Source organism: Salmo trutta, chromosome 12, assembly GCF_901001165.1.
Source record: "Salmo trutta chromosome 12, fSalTru1.1, whole genome shotgun sequence".
NCBI classification, from domain to species: Eukaryota; Metazoa; Chordata; class Actinopteri; order Salmoniformes; family Salmonidae; genus Salmo; species Salmo trutta.
This window is the reverse complement of record NC_042968.1, coordinates 67,615,044-67,634,310: the sequence shown is the minus strand read 5'-3', so window position 1 is coordinate 67,634,310 and position 19,267 is coordinate 67,615,044. Positions and strand designations below refer to the sequence as shown.

Sequence of the window (19,267 nt, the reverse complement as noted above, 5' to 3'; positions counted from 1 at the left end):
ACCTCTTAAACAGGAAACCCCCTCCCTGTAACAGCCATGAACCCAGCCGAGAATATACACCAAGAAGACTGAAGGCTAAGCAATGACAACACAAAGTTCAAAGTTCTGAATCTCAAGTCTTCCAAACCCTCCTTTCGCAACCCTCCATCCTGTCCTGTTACTGGAAAAAGTGTCTGGAAATGTCAGATTCCGGTAATATTCACCAGCTGTAAGTCCTCTCTACAACTCCTTGTAACCCTTTCCTGCAGTCAATGACTTCAAGCGTCCTTTTTGGCCTCATGGGTGGAATGTTATTAAAACCTCTTAAGGATCACATTTTTTGTTGACAAAAATCGGGTGTTTCTATGTCAAACAGTTTTGATATATTTCAGTGTTCTGTGATGTATATAAATCGTAATATTGGAATGCAACCTCAAAATTGAATACATTTTAACTCTGTATATATTTTTAAGCCCATAACCATGTGTGTACTTTTGTTTCAATGTAGATTTGTTTAAGACTACCAACAATCACTTTGTGTGAGACTGATTTAGTCCACTGCAGCAAAAGGTTAACTCTCCCCCTTATTGACACCCCACCCTTTAACATAGTCCTAGAAAGAGTGTCGAAAGTGAGAGGTCATGAATCAGACACTGCATTCCTGTAACCCTGATAAAAATGAAAAGGGTTTCATGCTGTGATGAAGTTTATAGCTCTGTAAGTATCCACAATTTCTCTCCATCATTGCCCACATTAAAAAATATGACACTTTACTATAGAATACTACAGTACTGTAGAATATACTGTAGAATACTAAAATACACACTGTAATATCCCTTGATAATGTGTAGTACTTACTATAGCATTTTGTAGTATACTGTAGAATACTATAGTAAATACTACAGTATTATCCACACAAAAAACACTGAAGTAAATACTACAGTAATGTCAGCAAAAACACTACAGTCTGCAAATACACAACTGTTTTTTTAACTATAGTAAATAATACAGTATTTAATTTGCATATACCTGCCCATTTCCGTCCCCCATATCCTAATTTGTGCCACCCATAAGTGAGAAATCTACGTGCCAAGTATAGACCATACTGTATACTGTGTTCCCTACAGGTTATAGAAAGAGCAGAAGCTCTGGACTATCCATTTAGACCCCAGTCCTACCTACCTACAGGCTATCGAAAATGAGCTCTTTTAGTATTTCTCCAGTAGGTTTAATCAAGGAGAAAGCCTCCACTTCTATGCCAAATATATTAAAACAAAATTACTATAGTAAATACTATAGAAATGTCTACAAAAACACTACAGTAAACACTAAAGTATGCTACAGTACAGTCCGCAAAAACACTACAGTAAATACTGCAGTATACTACTGTCTGCAAAACCAATACAGTAAATACTACAGTATACTACAGTCTGCAAAAACACCTCAGTAAATACTACAGTATACTAAAGTATGCAAAAACACTACAGTAAATGGATCTTTCTATAAACTAGGGTAAGGGTGAGCATTTATTGTAGTGGACAACTGTTTGGAACTGTTACAAAGTCATTAATTAATCATTTGCAATTTTTGTCATGTGAATATATTGACATACAAAAGGGGAACATAGATACAGTTGAAGTCGGCGTTTTAGACCTCCACAAGTCTGGTTCATCCTTTGGAGCAATTTCCAAACGCCTGAAGGTACCACGTTCATCTGTACAAACAATAGTACGCAAGTATAAACACCATGGGACCACGCAGCTGTCATACCGCTCAGGAAGGAGATGTGTTCTGTCTCCTAGAGATTAACGTACCTTGGTGCAAAAAGTGCAAATCAATCCCAGAACAACAGCAAAGGACCCTGTGAAGATGCTGGAGGGAACAGGTAGAAAAGTATCTATATCCACAGTAAAACGAGTCCTATATCGACATAACCTGAAAGGCCGCTCAGCAAGGAAGAAGCCACTGCTCCAAAACCGCCATAAAAAAGTCAGACTACGGTTTGCAACTGCACATGTGGACAAAGATAGTACTTTTTGGGGAAATGTCCTCTGGTCTGATGAAACAAAAATAGAACTGTTTGGCCACAATGACCATCATTATGTTTGGAGAAAAAAGGGGGATGCTTGCAAGCCGAAGAACACCATCCCAACCGTGAAGGACAGGGGTGGCAGCATCATGTTGTGGGGGTGCTTTGCTGCAGGAGGGACTGGTGCACTCACAAAAGAGATGGCATCATGAGGAAAGAAAATTACGTGGATATATTGAAGCAACATCTCAAGACATCAGTCAGGAAGTTAAAGCTTGGTTGCAAATGGTTCTTCCAAATGGACAATGACCCCAAGCATACTTCCAAAGTTGTAGCAAAATGGCAAAAAAAAATAAAAAAAATAAAAATATGGACAACAAAGTCAAGGTATTGGAATGGCCATCACAAAGCCCTGACCTCAATCCCATAGAAAAATTGTGGGCAGAACTGAAAAGGCGTGTGACAGCAAGGAGGCCTACAAACCTGATTCAGTTACACCAGCTCTGTCAGGATTAATGGGTCAAAATTCACCCAACTTATTGAGGGAAGCTTGTGGAAGGCTACTTGAAACGTTTGACCCAAGTTAAACAATTTAAAGGCAATGCTAGCAAATACTAATTGAGTGTATGTAAACTTCTGACCCACTGGGAATGTGATGAAAGAAATAAAAGCTGAAATAAATCATTCTCTCTACTATTATTCTGACATTTCACATTCTTAAAATAAACTGGTGATCCTAACTGACCTAAAACAGGGAATTTTTACTAGGATTAAATGTCAGGAATTGTGTAAAACTGAGTTTTAATGTATTTGGCTAAGGTGTATGTAAACTTCCGACTTCAACAGTACATTCAATATAATTCATGCTTTGAATGCAAACCTATATTTAAATCCTTTCTCATGCTTGGAGTCTTCACAGATTTGGCAAAAATCATGTGACATAAAACACTACCTTCCTTCCTTACATTTATGATACTGTTGTTTGTTGTTATATCATATACTAAGCATGTAACAAATGAATTACACATTGAACTTGATCCTATGAAATTTCTGGATATTGCTGTCAGATTCTTTTTTTGTCCGGAGATCTCGGAAGTGTACTGTAACCTCGTAACATTTTGTATTTCACTATGTTACGGTGTGAAAACAGTTTTTTATGGGCACACATATCCAAAATAATGTACTGTATGTGATTGCAAAATCCAATGCTTCTAATATAAAGAGGAGCTTTAACATGATTAATAAAACAAAAATCAATACTGTCTTTAATTAAAGGGGTTCTTCAATAATTACTGCATAATAGTTGTTTGATGCGCGTTTGATGTCTAGCTGTTCAGCTACATGGGGACATTTTCTCGCAACATCAGCTGATTCACTAAAGGATAAAGATCTTGTGTGATACCGCACACAATTTAACAACAGCCAAAGTGTGGGAATGAATGTTGATCTCGAAGATTGACAGAACATTTTGGTGTCCATGTTGTTACGGTGGTCAAGATAATTAGGTGATCAAGATAATTAGCCTACATCACGTTAACGTTAACTCAAGAATCCTGACGTAAGATTACGGTTTGTGTACATTTTGATCTAATGTTTTCTGAGTTAAAACGGAGCAATCGGGAACGTGAAAACGACTTGTTTATTCCTTGTTGAACAGACCTGGCTACTAGCCATGACAAAGAAACAAGCAGTATACATGTTTCGTGTGACATTTTGAGTGACACTGATGTTTTGCTGTTGCTAGGAGTTATGGTCTCATTGTGCCTACCTAGACTCTTTTTCCTGTAACTTCACATGTGAAGCTGCAAGAAAATCATATTTAAATATACGTATATCAAACCATTTTGAAATGTTTACCCTGATGTTACACATTGGCCACTTTATTTATAGAAAGACCCAAATACAACAGTAATCTGCAAAAATAGTACATGAATTATAGTATATACTACAGTTCTTTTACAACAGTATTTATAAATACTACAGTATACTTTATACTGTAGTATACTAGACTTTAGTCCACAAAAACACTACATTGAACACTACAGTAAAGTCCGCAAAAATGCTACAGTAAATAATATAATATTTACAGTACCTTCAGAAAGTATTCACACCCCTTGACTTTTTCCACATTTTGTTGTGTTATAAAGTGGGATAAAAATCGATTTGTCATTTCTTTTGTCAACAATGTTCACAAGATTACACTTTGACGTTATGGGGTATTGTGTCTAGGCCAGTGACATTAAATCTCAAATGAATCAATTTTAAATTCAGGCTGTCAAGGGGTGTGAATACTTTCTGAAGACCACTGTATACCATAGTATACTATAGTATTTTTTTTAGATGGGTGTATCCTCTCAGTGGACATCACGTATTGGCTCTGAATCCAAACATCAAGATACTACAGATCAGAGCCACTGTATAAACCAGACAAAAACTATTATTTCTATACAAAAAGTTTATTCACATTATAAAATGGCCTATACTATCATTCATAGAATAATCTATAGCGCAACATCTATACACTACAAATCTACAACAGTACTTTGAGCAATATTCATGCTGTACTCTTTCTGCCAAGACATACCAAATAAATAGATGCAAACACTTTACAGTAGACATCAAATCTTCAGATCATCTAAATAAAAATGATTCAAAGAAAGTTTCATACAAAACAGAATTTTGACCATTGTTTATATATTTTATTTACATTCAATGACAAATGGCTTTCATAAGTAACATTGCAAAGCCCTTCTGATGGAAAATGTACGTTGGAGACCGATTTCCTTTTCATGGAAGACTGCAAAAGAAGCATTGCACAGTGAAATAAATATAATGACATTCTGAGGAAGATGTCTGAAGGCAAAGTTTAGGCGAAGCCGTCTACCAACAAACTGAATCTCTTATGTCATCAGCTTGGCACATCTGTTTGGGCTCGCCTATAGACCTATAAAGGTTCTCCTTTTCTACAAAGGGAGATGGCTTGAATAACATAATAGCAAAATATGTATAACATCATTATCCTTTGAATAACTTTTTCTACACCGAATCATATACAAAAGTAAAGTGACTGATCAGCTTAAGATAAAACAAAGTTCCTTTCCTAAATGGCAGTAACATGTTGGAAACGTGTAAGGTGTTGGGTAGGGTTGGTGTGTTTCCCTTGCTGCTACCTGCAGGACCTATCAGGCACTCAGCTGGACACTAGGCAGCAGAACCCAGAGAACCGCCTCTTCCTCTGCCTGACCAGCGGGTATGGAGTGAGATTCAGCAGACTGCTGTCATCTAGACAGAACACAGACAGCAAAACCTGAATACAGTGCAGTGCCTTCAATGTTGTGTATTTTTTATGATTTAATCCACTCATTGTCACACCCTGATCTGTTTCACTGCCCTTGTGGTTGTCTCCACCCCTCACCAGGTGTCTCCCATTTCCCCCATTATCCGCTACGTATTTATACCTGCATTTTCTGTTTGTCTATTGCCAGTTCGTCTCGTCTTGTTAGGTCGTACCAGCATGTTTCCCGTTTTTCCTGTTCTCAAGTTTTTGCTTTCTAGTCTTCCCGGTTCTGACCTTTCTGTCTGTCCTGACCCTGAGCCTGCCTGCCATCCTGTACCTGCCTGACTCTGACCTGCTTTACGAACCACTGCCTGCCCTCAACCTGGCTTCTGCCTGTCCCTTTTGTTATAATAAATATTCGGAGAATCGTACTATCCGCCTCCTGTATCTGCATCTGGGTCTTATCCTGAGTCGTGATACTCACACCGTATAAATGCCACTTACCTTGGTTTTTCAGTGGCAAAGGCATGGTCTCCCTGAGTTTGCTTAGTAGGTTTCTCATCTCTCGCATGTCCCTAGGGAGACAGGGTGAATCATGGTTAAATCCATTTAGGGGAGTGTGGTATGTTGAGCTAATGGGGTAAGTTGGGCCACCCTTGTTTGTTGGAAACCATACACAAAATTAATTATTTGACCAAATATTTAGGAAGAGGTCATCATTTCATGGAGACTGAAGAAACCACATGGAAAAAGTGGTAAGCAGGCTAGGTTAAAACAAAAAAAGATTTTCACCAAGTCAAATGTATGCATTGTGTTACAGGTTTAGTGAATCTAAACCAAAGTTAATTATTTTAAGATTGTTCTATACATCAGTTGGGTTCTCCATAAGCTTCAATATGAGGTCCTACACTTTCATGGTAGGTTTATCATTGTATCTGTGTGGGCTAATATAGTCAAAATGTTTGCCTTGGAGTAAGTTGAGCCAATGGCCATGGGGTAAGGTGAGCTAATGGTTTAGCCAATGGCAAGTTGAGCAAATATCATTTTTTCATGCAAGGCATTATTGCTGGGATATCTGGTAACAACAGGTCCTGGCCTATGTTCAAAGTGTAAAAAATAAAGTGTTTGTTCGGTGTTAAGTCTGTGTTAAAACATGCTTAAAATGGTTAAAAGACAAAAAAGTGATTGTGATTGTGTTGAATTGTGTTTGGGAAATAAAGATAGACATGGTTTAAAAAGGTAGTGGTAATATTTAATTTAGTACAGAAATTTGTGGGCGGCTTAATTTACCCCATATCCGGGGTAAGTTGTGCCAACAGACCACTTTTTTTGGACAAGTTATGTTTTCAAAACTTTAATGTTTACATGAATTCTGATTGTTTCCAGGGATACAGAACCTCCTGAAATATACTGTATGTAGATATCTTTGATAGAAAGAACACTATATTTCTCTTTACGGTTTGATGCTTAATGTAAAAATGTCTCAACTTACCCCAGTCTCCCCTACCTCTAAAATGGTCACAGGGGAAGCACACACAAACAGAAACTACTATAACCAGCCTGGTATCAACTGACATACATCATTCTGTGATGCTTTTTTTTTTTAAAAAGGTATAAGTCAATACATTGCATTCAATGCAAATAGTTAGTGTTTTCAGAAAGTATTCCAACCCCTTTACTTTATCCACATTTGTTGTTACAGCCTGTATTTAAAATGGATTCAAATGAGATTTTTTTTGCCACTGATCTACACACAATACCCCATAATGTCAAAATGAAATGTAGTTTGTAGAACATTTTAGAACTATATAACAAATTAAACGCTGACATTTCTTGAGTCAATAAGTATTCAACTCCTTTGTTATGGCAAGCCTAAATACGTTAAGGAGTAAAAATGTGCTTAACAAATCGCATAATAAGTTACATGGACTCATTCCGTGTTCAATAATAGTAGTTAACATGATTTTTCAATGACTACCCCATACTGTACCCCACACATACAGATAATTGTAAGGTCCCGTAATCGAGTAGTGAATTTTAAGCACAGATTTAACCACAAAGACCAGGGAGGTTCTTCAACACCTCGAAAAGAAGGGCACCGATTGGTGAAAAGAAGAAAAAAAACCTTACAATGAATATCCCTTTGAGCATGGTGAAGTTATTAATCAGGCTTTGGATGGTGTATCAATACACCAGGTCAGTGCAAAGATAGATGCGTCCTTCCTAACTCAGTTGCAGGAGGGGAAGGAAACTGCTCAGTGAGTTAAAGATTTTAAAGAGTTGTGGAGTTAAAGAGTTTTCTCATGGTTGTGATATGACAAAACTGAGGATGGATTACTCCACAATACTAACTTAAATGACAGTGTGTAAAGAAGGAAGCCTTTAGATGGGTGAGAAAAACAATCTATTTAATCAAGGACTCAGACCATGAGAAACCTGGCACCATTCCTACGGTGAAGCATTGTGGTGGCAGCATCATGCTGTGGGGATGTTTTTCAGTGGCAGGGACAGGGAGACTAGTCAGGATCGAAGGAAAGATGAACAGAGCAAAGTACAGAGAGCTCCTTGATGAAAACCTGCTCCAGAGCACTCAGGACCACAGATTGGGGCAAAGCTTCACCCTCCAACAGGACATTGACCCTAAGCATACAGTACAGCCAAGACAACGCAGGAGTGGCTTCGGGACAAGTCTCTGAATGTCCTTGAGTGGCCCAGCCAGAGCACTGACTTGAACCCGGTTGAATATCTCTGGAGAGACCTGAAAATAGCTGTGCAGCGACGCTCCCCATCCAACCTGACAGAGCATGACAGGATCTGCAGAGAAGAATGGGAGAAACTCCAAGGGCACATCGACAGATTTTTCATCTAGTCGGCTCGGGGATTCGAATCAGCGACCTTTCGGTTACTGGCACAACACTTAACTGCCAAGCTACCTGCCGATAAACATGATTAAAGTCACCAGTGTTCAATGACTCTATAGGCCAGCAGTCTCTAAGGTGCAGGGTGGAGTACCGGGTGGTAGCCGGCTAGAACAGTGAGTAAGGTTCAGAGTAAGTTACTGGGTGGAGGCCGGCTAGTGGTGACTGTTTAACAGTCTGATGGTCTGGAGATAGAAGCTGTTTCTCAGTCTCTCGCTCCCATCTTTGATGCGCCTGTACCGTCTCTGCCTTCTAGATAGTAGCTGGGTGAACAGGCCGTGGCTCGGGTGGCTGAGGTCCTTGATGATATTCAAAATCAAATCAAATTGTATTTCACATGCGCAGAATACAAAATGTGTAACCTTACAGTGAAATGCTTACTTACTTACAAGCCCTTAATCAACAATGCTGTTTTAAGAAAAAAAGTGTTAAGAAAGTATTTACTAAAATAAACTGAAGAAAAAATAAAATACAAAAATAAATACAAAAAAAATTATAATTAAGGGGCAACAATAAAATAATAGTAGCGAGGCTATATACAGGGGGTACCGGTACTGAGTCAATGTGCGGGGGCACAGGTTAGTCAAGGTAATTGAGGTAATATGTACATGTAGGTAGAGGTAAAGTGACAATGCATGGATAATAAACAGAGTAGCAGCAGTGTAAAAATGTGTGTTTGGGGGGGGGGGGGACGACGACAATTCAAATAGTCCAGGTAGGCATTTGATTAGCTGTTCAGGAGTCTTATGCCTTGGGGGTAGAAGCTGTTAAGAAGCCTTTTGGACCTAGACTTGGCGCTCAGGTACCGTTTGCTGTGTGGTAGCAGAGACAACAGTCTATGACTAGGCAGAAAGCTTGGCCCCAGTGATGTACTGGGCCGTACGCGTTTGCGGTGCGGTTGGAGGTCTTGCGGTTGGAGGCCGAGCAGTTGCCATACCAGACGGTGATGCAACCAGTCAGGATGCTCTCGATGGTGCAGCTGTAGACCTTTTTGAGGATCTGGGGACCCATGCCAAATCTTTTCAGTCTCCTGAGGGGGAATAGGTGTTGTTGTGCCCTCTTCACGTCTGTCTTGGTGTGTTTGGGCCATGATAGTTTGTTGGTGATGTGGACACCAAGGGACTTTAAGGTCTCAACCTGCTCCACTACAGCCCCGTCGATGAGAATGGGAGTGTACTCAGTCCTCCTTTTCCTGTAATCCACAATCATCTCCTTCGTCTTGATCACATTGAGGGAGAGGTTGTTGTCCTGGCACCACACTGCCAGGTCTCTGACCACTGTTGTGTCATCGGCAAACTTAATGATGGTGTTGGAGTCGTGCTTGGCCATGCAGTCATGGGTGAACAGGGAGTACAGGAGGGGACTGAGCACGCACCCCTGGCTGCTCCTGTGTTGAGGATCAGCATGGCAGATGTGTTACCTACCCTTTCCAACTGGGGGCAGCCCGTCAGGAAGTCCAGGATCCAGGTGCAGAGGGAGGTGTTTAGTCCCAGGGTCCTTAGCTTAGTGATGAGTTTTGAGGGCACTATGGTGTTGAACGCTGAGCTGTAGTCAATGAATATCATTTTCACATAGGTGGGAAAGGGCAGTGTGGGCCAGTGTGGGGTGCAATAGAGATTGCATCATCTGTCGATCTGTTGGGGCGGTATGCAAATTAGAATGGGTATAGGGTTTCTGGGATAATGGTGTTGATGTGAGCCATGACCAGCCTTTCAAAGCACTTCATGGCTACAGACGTGAGCGCTACGGGTCGGTAGTCATTTAGGCAGGATACTTTGTTGTTCTTGGGGACAGCGCATGCCAGTTGGTCAGCGCATGCTTCTACACGTCCTGGTAATCCGTCTGGCCCTGTGGCCTTGTGAATGTTGACCTGCCTGAAGGTCTTACTCACATCGGCTATGGAGAGCGTGATCACACAGTCGCCCGGAACAGCTGATGCTCTCATGCATGCTATAGTGTTGCTTGCCTCAAAGCTAGCATAAAAGTTATTTAGCTGGTCTGGTACGCTCGTGTCCCTGGGAAGCTCGCGGCTGTGCTTCCCTTTGTAGTCCGTAATAGTTTGCAAGCCCTGCCACATCCGACGTCGTAGCCGGTGTAGTATGATCCAATCTCAGTCCTGTAAACGCTTTTTCTGTTTGATGGTTTGTCAGAGGGCATAGCAGGACTTCTTATAAGCGTCCGGGATAGAGTCCTGCTCCTTGAAAGCGGCAGCTCTACCCTTTAGCTCAGTGCGGGTGTTGCCTGTAATCCATGGCTTCCGGTTGGGGTATGTACAGTTGAAGTCGGAAGTTTACATACACCTTAGCCAAATACATTTAAACTCACTTTTACATAATTCCTGACACTTAATCCAAGTAAATATTCCCAATCCTAGGTCAGTTAGGATCACCACTTTATTTGAAGAATGTGAAATGTCAGCATAATAGTAGAGAAAATTATTTATTTCAGCTTTTATTTCTTTCATCACGTTCCCAGTGGGTCAGAAGTTTACATACACTCAATTAGTATTTGGTACCATTGCCTTTAAATTGTTGAACTTGGGTCAAATGTTTCGGGTAGCCTTCCACAAGCTTCCCACAATAAGTTGGGGGAAGTTTGGCCCATTCCTCCTGACAGAGCTGGTGTAACTGAGTCAGGTTTGTAGGCTTCCTTGCTCGCACACGCTTTTTCAGTTCTGCCCACAAATGTTCTATGGGATTGAGGTCAAGGCTTTGTGATGGCCACTCCAATACCCTGACTTTGTTGTTCTTAAGCCATTTTGCCACAACTTTGGAAGTATGCATGGGGTCATTGTCCATTTGGAAGACCCATTTGCAACCAAGCTTTAACTTCCTGAATGATGTCTTGAGATGTTGCTTCAATATTTCCACATGATTGTCCTTCCTCACAATGTCATCTCTTTTGTGAAGTGCACCAGTCCCTCCTGCAGCAAAGCACCCCCACAACATGATGCTGCAACCCCCGTGCTTCACGGTTAGGATGGTGTTCTTCGGCTTACAAGCCTCCCCTTTTTCCCTCCAAACATAACAATGGTCATTATGGCCAAACAGTTCTATTTTTGTTTCATCAGCCAAGAGGACATGTCTTCAAAAAGTAAGATCTTTGTCCCCATGTGCAGTTGCAAACCATAGTCTGGCTTTATTATGGCGGTTTTGGAGCAGTGGCTTTTTCTTGCTGAGCGGCCTTTCAGGTTATGTCGATATAGGACTCGTTTTACTGTGGATATAGATACTTTCATACCTGTTTCCTCCAGCATCTTCACAAGGTCCTTTGCTGTTGTTCTGAGATTGATTTGCACATTTCGCACCAAAGTATGTTCATCTCTAGGAGACAGAACGCATCTCCTTCCTGAGCGGTATGACGGCTGTGCGGTCCCATGGTGTTTATACTTGCGTACTATTGTTTGTACAGATGAACTTGGTACCTTCAGGCGTTTGGAAATTGCTCCCAAGGATGAAACAGACCTGTGGAGGTGTACAATTTTTTTCTGATGTCTTGGCTGATTTCTTTTGATTTTCCCATGATGTCAAGCAAAGAGGCACTGAGTATGAAGGTAGGCCTTGAAATACATCCATGGGTACACCTCCAATTGACTCAAATGATGTCAGTTAGCCTATCAGAAGCTTCTAAAGCAGTGGTTCTTAACCTTGTTGGAGGTACTGACCCCCACCAGTTTCATATGCGCATTCACCGAACCCTTCTTAATTGGAAAAATAAAATTCAAAACATAGGTATATATTTTACTGGTGCACAAAATGAACCGTGCATCAACATCAGTGTTCTAAGAACAAAACCATTAAAACATGATTTTCACACAAAAACAAAAACATAATAATGAATATTTACTGCAAATCAGTGTGACTTCTGCTGTTGCCTTTCAGAGACCAGTTCAGAAATGCGCGGCTTCACCTTGGCAAGTGCCACTCTCATGTCATTTCATCTTGACATCTGTTGTCTCAACACTAAACGTGAATGGCTGTCTCACCCATGCTGGATATGACTCTCTTGTAGGGAAGTATCCGTCGAGAGACTTTGCAAGCTCATCTAAGTGCGTGGCAATTGCTTGCTTCAGTTCCGCGGGTACAGAAATGTCTCCGATTCCAGATAATCTTCGATCTTACTTACACAGTCGTCCAGCAGGGGAAAGTTTGCGAAGTTATCGTTCTCTGTTCGTCGTTTCCATAACGGTAGCCTTTTTTTAAAAGCCTTCAGGTTTTCTTCCGCTTCGATGATGTTGACTCCACCGCCCTGCATCTGTTGATTGAGATGATTGAGATGTAGAAAAAGCCCATGGAGTTGGTGGAATAATCCTTTAATTCATTGCCACTTACTCAGCTGGGCCAGGGGCGCTTTAATTAGGTCAGGTGGAAATGTCCGACAGATCTCCACTCCATAAAAGGAGGAAATCACTATCGCCTGATCGCGCTGCTTTCTCTTCCTTCACTCTGTCAAATCCAGAAGTTCTGTGCGTCCATGAATCCACACTACCCAGTAAATATACCACTTTATGGTTAAAGGAATTCCTGCCTCAGTCTCATCCATTTCTCTGTCACCTGACCCGTGACCACCTGTTCACCCTCACTGTCAGTCATCCTACCTGTCCAGCTACCCACACAGATTCCACTAATCTTTCAATGGTCCTTCGAGCCGGATGATGACGGAACCAAAGACAGGTGGAAAAGGAATGAAGGGGGAGAAGGAGGAATTGTCTCCTATGGAAGGAGGGATAAAGGAAGAGAGAGCAGCGGAGGGAAAGGTCCTGGAACAACGAAAAGGTCCAGGAGCTAAGCCTAAAGTAACAAAGGCTTCATCCTCAACCACCAGTAGTACCAGGAGAACCAGGCAAGCACCTGGTTATCTTAAGGATTATGTGGTCGAGTTTCCCACATCCAAGGGCAAGCCCACCAGAGCTCAAAGTGGTGATGGATCAGCTGTACGTTTCAGCCATCAGCCATCCCCTCTGGGCCAAGGACCAGAAACTGCTTTGGGATGGGAAAGTGTTCTACAGGAAGAACCTATGGAGGTAACTCTCACCGCACAGGTCGACCAACTTCCTGAGGCAGGCTCCGCTCACCCCTTAACTGAAAGGAAATCGTCGAGGCACTCTAGACGGAGTGAGAGTTCGACCAGTGGATACCCCTTTGGATGTGGACATGGCAGCCGCCATTCACTAGCCCTCAGCGAATCACAGACCGCTGCCCTACAAGAGAGGATGAAACTATTAGCGTTGGAGGAAATTGAGCGTCAGATTGAGGAGGATCAACAGGCTGACGAACGATGTCACCTATTGGATGTGCAAGCCCGTAGAGCTCTACAGGAAAGGGAATTCATTGCCAAGGACCTGGCACAGCAGCGACGGCACCGTCAAGCAAGAAGGGAATTGGAGGAGGCACGGATGGTCTCATCCTTCCTGGAGAGGAACAAACAGGGAGCTTACCTGACCACCCTTCCAGATGGACCTGACCTGTCTGCCTTTCTTTCCCAATCTGCCCCTCTGGTACAGCATGGCACACAGTCCCCGGAGGCTCCAAGGTCAACAGCCAACACGGAGCACGTGGGACAGACCACTCCGCAAACGCCCTCTATGCCAGTGACAGAAGTTAGCTTTCCTCCATCTGGACAAAGCATCACTCCTTCGCCTTTCCGCCAATTACTAACCACGGCAAATCATTCCTCTCGTCCAGGGCCTGGACCAGGCCAGTCCTCAGACGGCAGGTGGGAGGGCTCTCACCCAATTCCGGCTGCCACCCATGGAGGGTCTGGGACAGTAGGGGACAGGCCCAATGAGGCCACAGTGGGCTCATCAGAAGTCCCGGGTTTATCCTTCACGCAACCAGAAGATGGAGCCAACATTATGAAACTGCTAGTAGCCTCAGCCTATGGAATTCCCAGACCCAAACTGCCATACTTTGAGAGTGGAAAGGAGAGTGAATTTGTCCTTTTGGAAATGGCATTGGAGAGCCTACTGGGTATTCACAGTCATCTGTCAGAACGCTACAAGTACCAAGTACTAATGGATCACTTGCGGTTTCCCAGTGCATATAAGCTGGCCCAATCCTTTATGCACTCCGCAATACCATACACTGCCTCTCTCCAGGCCCTGAAAGCGAGATATGGTGAGCCACGCCAGCTAGTCCAGAATGAATTAAACAACATCCTGAACATGTCTCCAATTAAAATGGGCGACCATGCTGCCTTCCAAGAGTTCTCCCTGGCTGTCCAATCCCTGACCTCGATGCTCCAATCCGTTGAAGGAGAAGACGGGAACGAGCTGAAATGTGGCTCCCACGTGGACAGGCTTCTTAGCAAGCTTCCAGCGTCCCTCAGAGACAGTTTCGTTGAACATTGTTTGAACAAAGGCATCCTGAAAGAGGGCTTGAGAAGCACCTATGCTCTCAGAGACCTAGCCGCATGGTTGCAGGTGAAAGCGAGGGCGAAGAGCATCGCTCACCAGGCCACAATCTCAGCCATAGTCTACAGGGGAAGGAAGGAGTTTGAACACCAGGAGGGACAGAGAAGGCCAACTCCCACTACTATGTATTTAAATAGTGAAGCTGGGGAGGAACCCAGGAAGAAGACCCCTCTCTCAAGAGCAAGAACATCAAATTTCAGCCTTACTGCCCATATTGCAATAGTAAGGGGCACTTCCTTGGCTCATGCCCCAGGGTAAAAAAGCTCACTCAACCTCAATTGAAGGCTTGGATCACTTCAGGCGAGCGATGCTACAAGTGTGCCCGTAGCCATAAGGCGGAGACCTGCACATTGAGGAAACCCTGCAATCGCTGTACGGAAATCCATCTCACAGTGTTGCATGATGTAATTCCCCAAGCACAGAAAGAGCAGAGTATGCTCATGGTAGGAGCTGTAAAGGAGCTCTACCTCGACCAGCAGAACCGGTCTCCAAGGGTCATGTTGAAGGTGGTCAAGGTCACTCTGTGGAGTGGAGGGAGAAGCATTGATACATTCGCCGTTCTAGATGATGGGTCTGAACGAACAATCATTCTCCCGGCGGCCACCCGACAGCTTAACCTGGAGGGGATCCCCGAGACCCTTAATCTCAGAACGGTGCGACCTGATGTTATCCAAATGAAAGGCTCTGCTGTGACCTTCAGCATTTCTCCTTCAGGAAACAGGGACGTGACCTATACTATCACCAATGCCTTCACGGCGGATGGCCTGAATCTTGCAGAGCACTCCTGCCCGGTAAGTGTTCTACAGAAACAATATCCTCATCTCCGAGGATTGCCTCTTCCTAGCCTGGCCAGAGTAGCTCCACTTATCCTGATTGGGTCAGACCACCCACATCTTGTCACCCCGACTGAGCCTATACGAGCTGGACCAGAAGGCGGGCCCGTTGCTGTCCATACATCCTTGGGTTGGGCTGTGCAAGGTCCAGCCCATTTACTTCTCTCCACCCAAGCTGTACAGTCACAGCAAGTCCTCTTCACCAGAAGCAATCCAGCTCCATCCCCCTGTCCAGCTACTGACCTCCTTCGGAATGTTGAGATGCTATGGAAGATGGACACCTTCTCCAACCGGAAGCTACAGGAGGTCACTCGCTCTAAACAAGACTCCTATGCATTAGACCTCCTGGAGAAGCGCACCACCACCACTGAAATGGATGGCGTTCGGAGGTACGCAACCCCACTGCTACGGGTGCCCAACCATCCTCCTCTGGCAACCACGACGCGGGCTGTACTCCCACTATTGCGTGGAACGGAGCGACGCCTGGTGAAGAATCCTGAGCTTGCTGAAGTTCATAACCGAGAGATTCATAACCTTGTAAAGGCAGGCTATGTCACCAAAGTGACAACTCAAGAAGAGGGAAACGCACTCAGCGAATCCTGGTATCTCCCTCATCATGTTATCCAGCAACACGGTGGGAAGTACAGACTTGTCTTCAACTGTTCATTCCAAGCTGCTGGTCAAAGCCTGAATGACTGTCTACTCCCCGGCCCAATTTTAGTTCCTTCCTTGCTCGGTGTCCTTCTCCGGTTCCGGCAACACTCTACAGCCATCAGTGGAGACATCAAAGCCATGTTTCATCAGATTCGTCTGCTGCCTTCCGACACTACACTGCTCCGGTTCATATGGCGAGATATGGAACGAGACGCAGAGCCCACAATCTATGAATGGCAAGTACTCCCATTTGGCACCACCTGCAGTCCTTGCTGTGCCATATACGCTCTGCAGAGACACGCACGGGAGCACCCAGACAGTGACCCAGAAGTATGGGATTCAGTGGAAAATGCCTTCTATGTGGATAACTGCTTACAGAGCGTCCCATCCACGGCTGAAGCGAAAGCACTCCTTGACAAAGTACGGAATCTCCTGTCCAAAGGGGGATTTGAGGTCCGACAGTGGGCGAGTAACAGAGCGGAGGTTATCCAGCACCTCCCGCCACAAGCCAGGTCTAGTAACAGTGAACTATGGCTATCGCAGTCTGGCGCTCACCCACAAGAGCCCACTCTAGGATTGAGATGGAGCTGCATACCGGATACCCTGGGGTACAAGCACCGCTCCGCCCTGAGTACCGAAACCCCCACTCTGCGCACCATCTATCGGACCCTGGCCAGTCAATACGATCCCCTTGGGTATATTCTGCCATACACAACCCGGGCCAAAGTCTTAGTCCAGGACCTGTGGCAGACCAAGAGGGACTGGGATGAACCGATCCACCCGGCTGACCTAGTGGAACGATGGATCTGTTGGGAAACAGAGTTATCGGAGCTCTCTGAAGTCCAAATGCCAAGATGTTATGTACCACCCTGTGCTGACCAACTGGGATCATGCCTGGAACTGCATGTGTTCTGTGACGCTTCAGAGCGAGCTTATGGGGCGGTTTCCTATCTAAGAGTGGAGGATAAGGCAGGCCACATCCATGTATCCTTCGTCATGGCCAGGTCCAGGGTCGCACCCAAGAAGCAGTTGTCAATGCCTAGGCTGGAACTCAGTGCTGCCCTTTCCGGAGCCCAGTTGGCATCAACCTTGCGAGCCGAGCTCACCTTGCCAATCCAAAGGGTCATTTACTGGAGTGATTCAACTACTGTATTGACCTGGCTCAAGTCGGAGTCCTGCAGGTATAAGGTGTTCGTCGGAACTCGCATTGCGGAAATCCAAGACCTAACAGAAGTCCAAGACTGGAGGTATGTTGACAGCGTAAACAATCCTGCTGATGACGTTACTCGTGGTAAAACACTTAAGGACCTGGCTCAACCCCATCGCTGGAGTTTGGGGCCACCATTCTTGTCCCAACCAGAGAACGAGTGGCCGACAGCCCCCAGGCGTGCAGCCCCTCCGCAACCAACTGAAGCTCATGAGTTAAGGAAGTCCACCCAATGCTACAGCATCTCTATGGAACCAACAACAGCTCTCCATGACATGACACAATCCCAAACCCTGCCGGATCTGATCACCACCACAAACCAGACCTCAGATGGGGTGGCTTCCATACCTACCTCCCTCGCGGCAGAGACACTACTCCTCCAGCAGGCACAAGCAGTTAGCTTCCCTGAGGAGCTAAAAGCTCTGAAAGCCGGTAGGGAGGTGGCTAAGGACAGCCGTCTTCTCTCTCTGGCCCCAGAATATGATCGAATCCTTGGAGTGATCAGAGTCGGAGGGAGGCTGCGCCAAGCAGAAGTTTTGGATCCCGACGCTATCCACCCAATTATCCTTGACTCCAGACACCCTAGTACCAGGCTCCTCATCAAGAGTTATGATGAGAGGCTTCTCCACCCAGGACCAGAGAGAGTCTATGGGGAGATGAGGCGGAAGTACTGGATACTTGGAGGACGAGGAGCCATTCGTAAGCACCAATACGCCTGTGTGGAATGTCAGAGATGGCGGGCCAGAGCCACGGTGCCCAAAATGGCAGATTTACCTCCTGCTCGCTTGCGCCTCCTCAAACCACCCTTCTGGTCAACAGGAGTGGATTGCTTTGGCCCCTTGACGATCAAGTTAGGTCGTCGAGTGGAAAAGCGCTGGGGCATTCTATTCAAGTGTTTGACCACTAGATGTGTCCACCTGGACCTACTGGAGAGTTTGGATACTGAAGCGTTCCTTATGGCCCTACGGCGGTTTATCTCCCGACGGGGGAAACCCTACGAGATCCTGGCTGACAGAGGTACAAACTTCAAGGCAGGAGAAGCCAGGTTGGAGGAAGCCTTCCAAGCCATGGAACCCAGCCTCCAGGATCAGCTGATGGAGCAACAAATCTCATTCAAATTTAACCCTCCAGGAGCTCCTCATTTTGGAGGAACATGGGAGCGAGAGATCAAATCTGTAAAGACGGCCTTACGAGTCGTACTGGGGGACCAAACTGTCACGGAAACTGTCTTGCGGACTGTCCTGATAGAGGTGGAAGGGATACTGAACTCCAAACCCTTGGGATATCTCTGCAGACGTCGCTGACCCCGATCCGGTTACACCGAATATGCTCTTGATGGGACGCCGAGATGCATCACTTCCTCAAGCCATGTATGCTGATACCAACCTCGTTGGCAGGCGCCGGTGGCGACACAGCCAGATCTTGGCTGACCATTTCTGGGCCCGATTCATTCGGGATTACCTACCAAGTCTACAGCACAGAGGGAAATGGCGGAGAGAAATGGCCAGCCTGGAAACTGGCCAAGTCGTAATGATGGTGGACCCTCAGCTGCCTCGAGCCTCCTGGCCTGTGGGCCGCATCACTAAGATCATGCCTGGGACCGATGGTCGTGTTAGATCGGTGGAGATCCAGGTAAAGAACCGGACATATATCCGGCCAGTTGCCCGACTAATTCCTCTCCCTGAGATGACAGAGGACGGGGAGCAATGAGCCTTTTTTGAGGAGTGTGGAAATTAACCAATTTCCGGGGTGGCTGTAGAAAAAGCCCATGGAGTTGGTGGAATAATCCTTTAATTCATTGCCACTTACTCAGCTGGGCCAGGGGCGCTTTAATTAGGTCAGGTGGAAATGTCCGACAGATCTCCACTCCATAAAAGGAGGAAATCACTATCGCCTGATCGCGCTGCTTTCTCTTCCTTCACTCTGTCAAATCCAGAAGTTCTGTGCGTCCATGAATC

The 19,267-nt window shown here is 44.9% G+C and overlaps 1 protein-coding gene across 2 annotated transcripts in view; it reads right to left on the bottom strand.

Annotated features, from left to right (window-relative positions):
* LOC115204031 (complement component C6) overlaps nt 1–19,267 on the bottom strand; it is a 53,183-nt gene that overhangs the window by 20,318 nt on the left and 13,598 nt on the right. The window contains exon 4 of one of the 2 annotated variants that reach the window (XM_029769264.1): nt 3,838–3,866. In XM_029769264.1, coding sequence (XP_029625124.1) covers nt 3,838–3,866 — 29 coding nt within the window. Of the gene's footprint in view, nt 1–2; nt 88–3,837; nt 3,867–19,267 lie in introns of those variants that run through there. The other variant, XM_029769263.1, reaches the window with a different exon arrangement.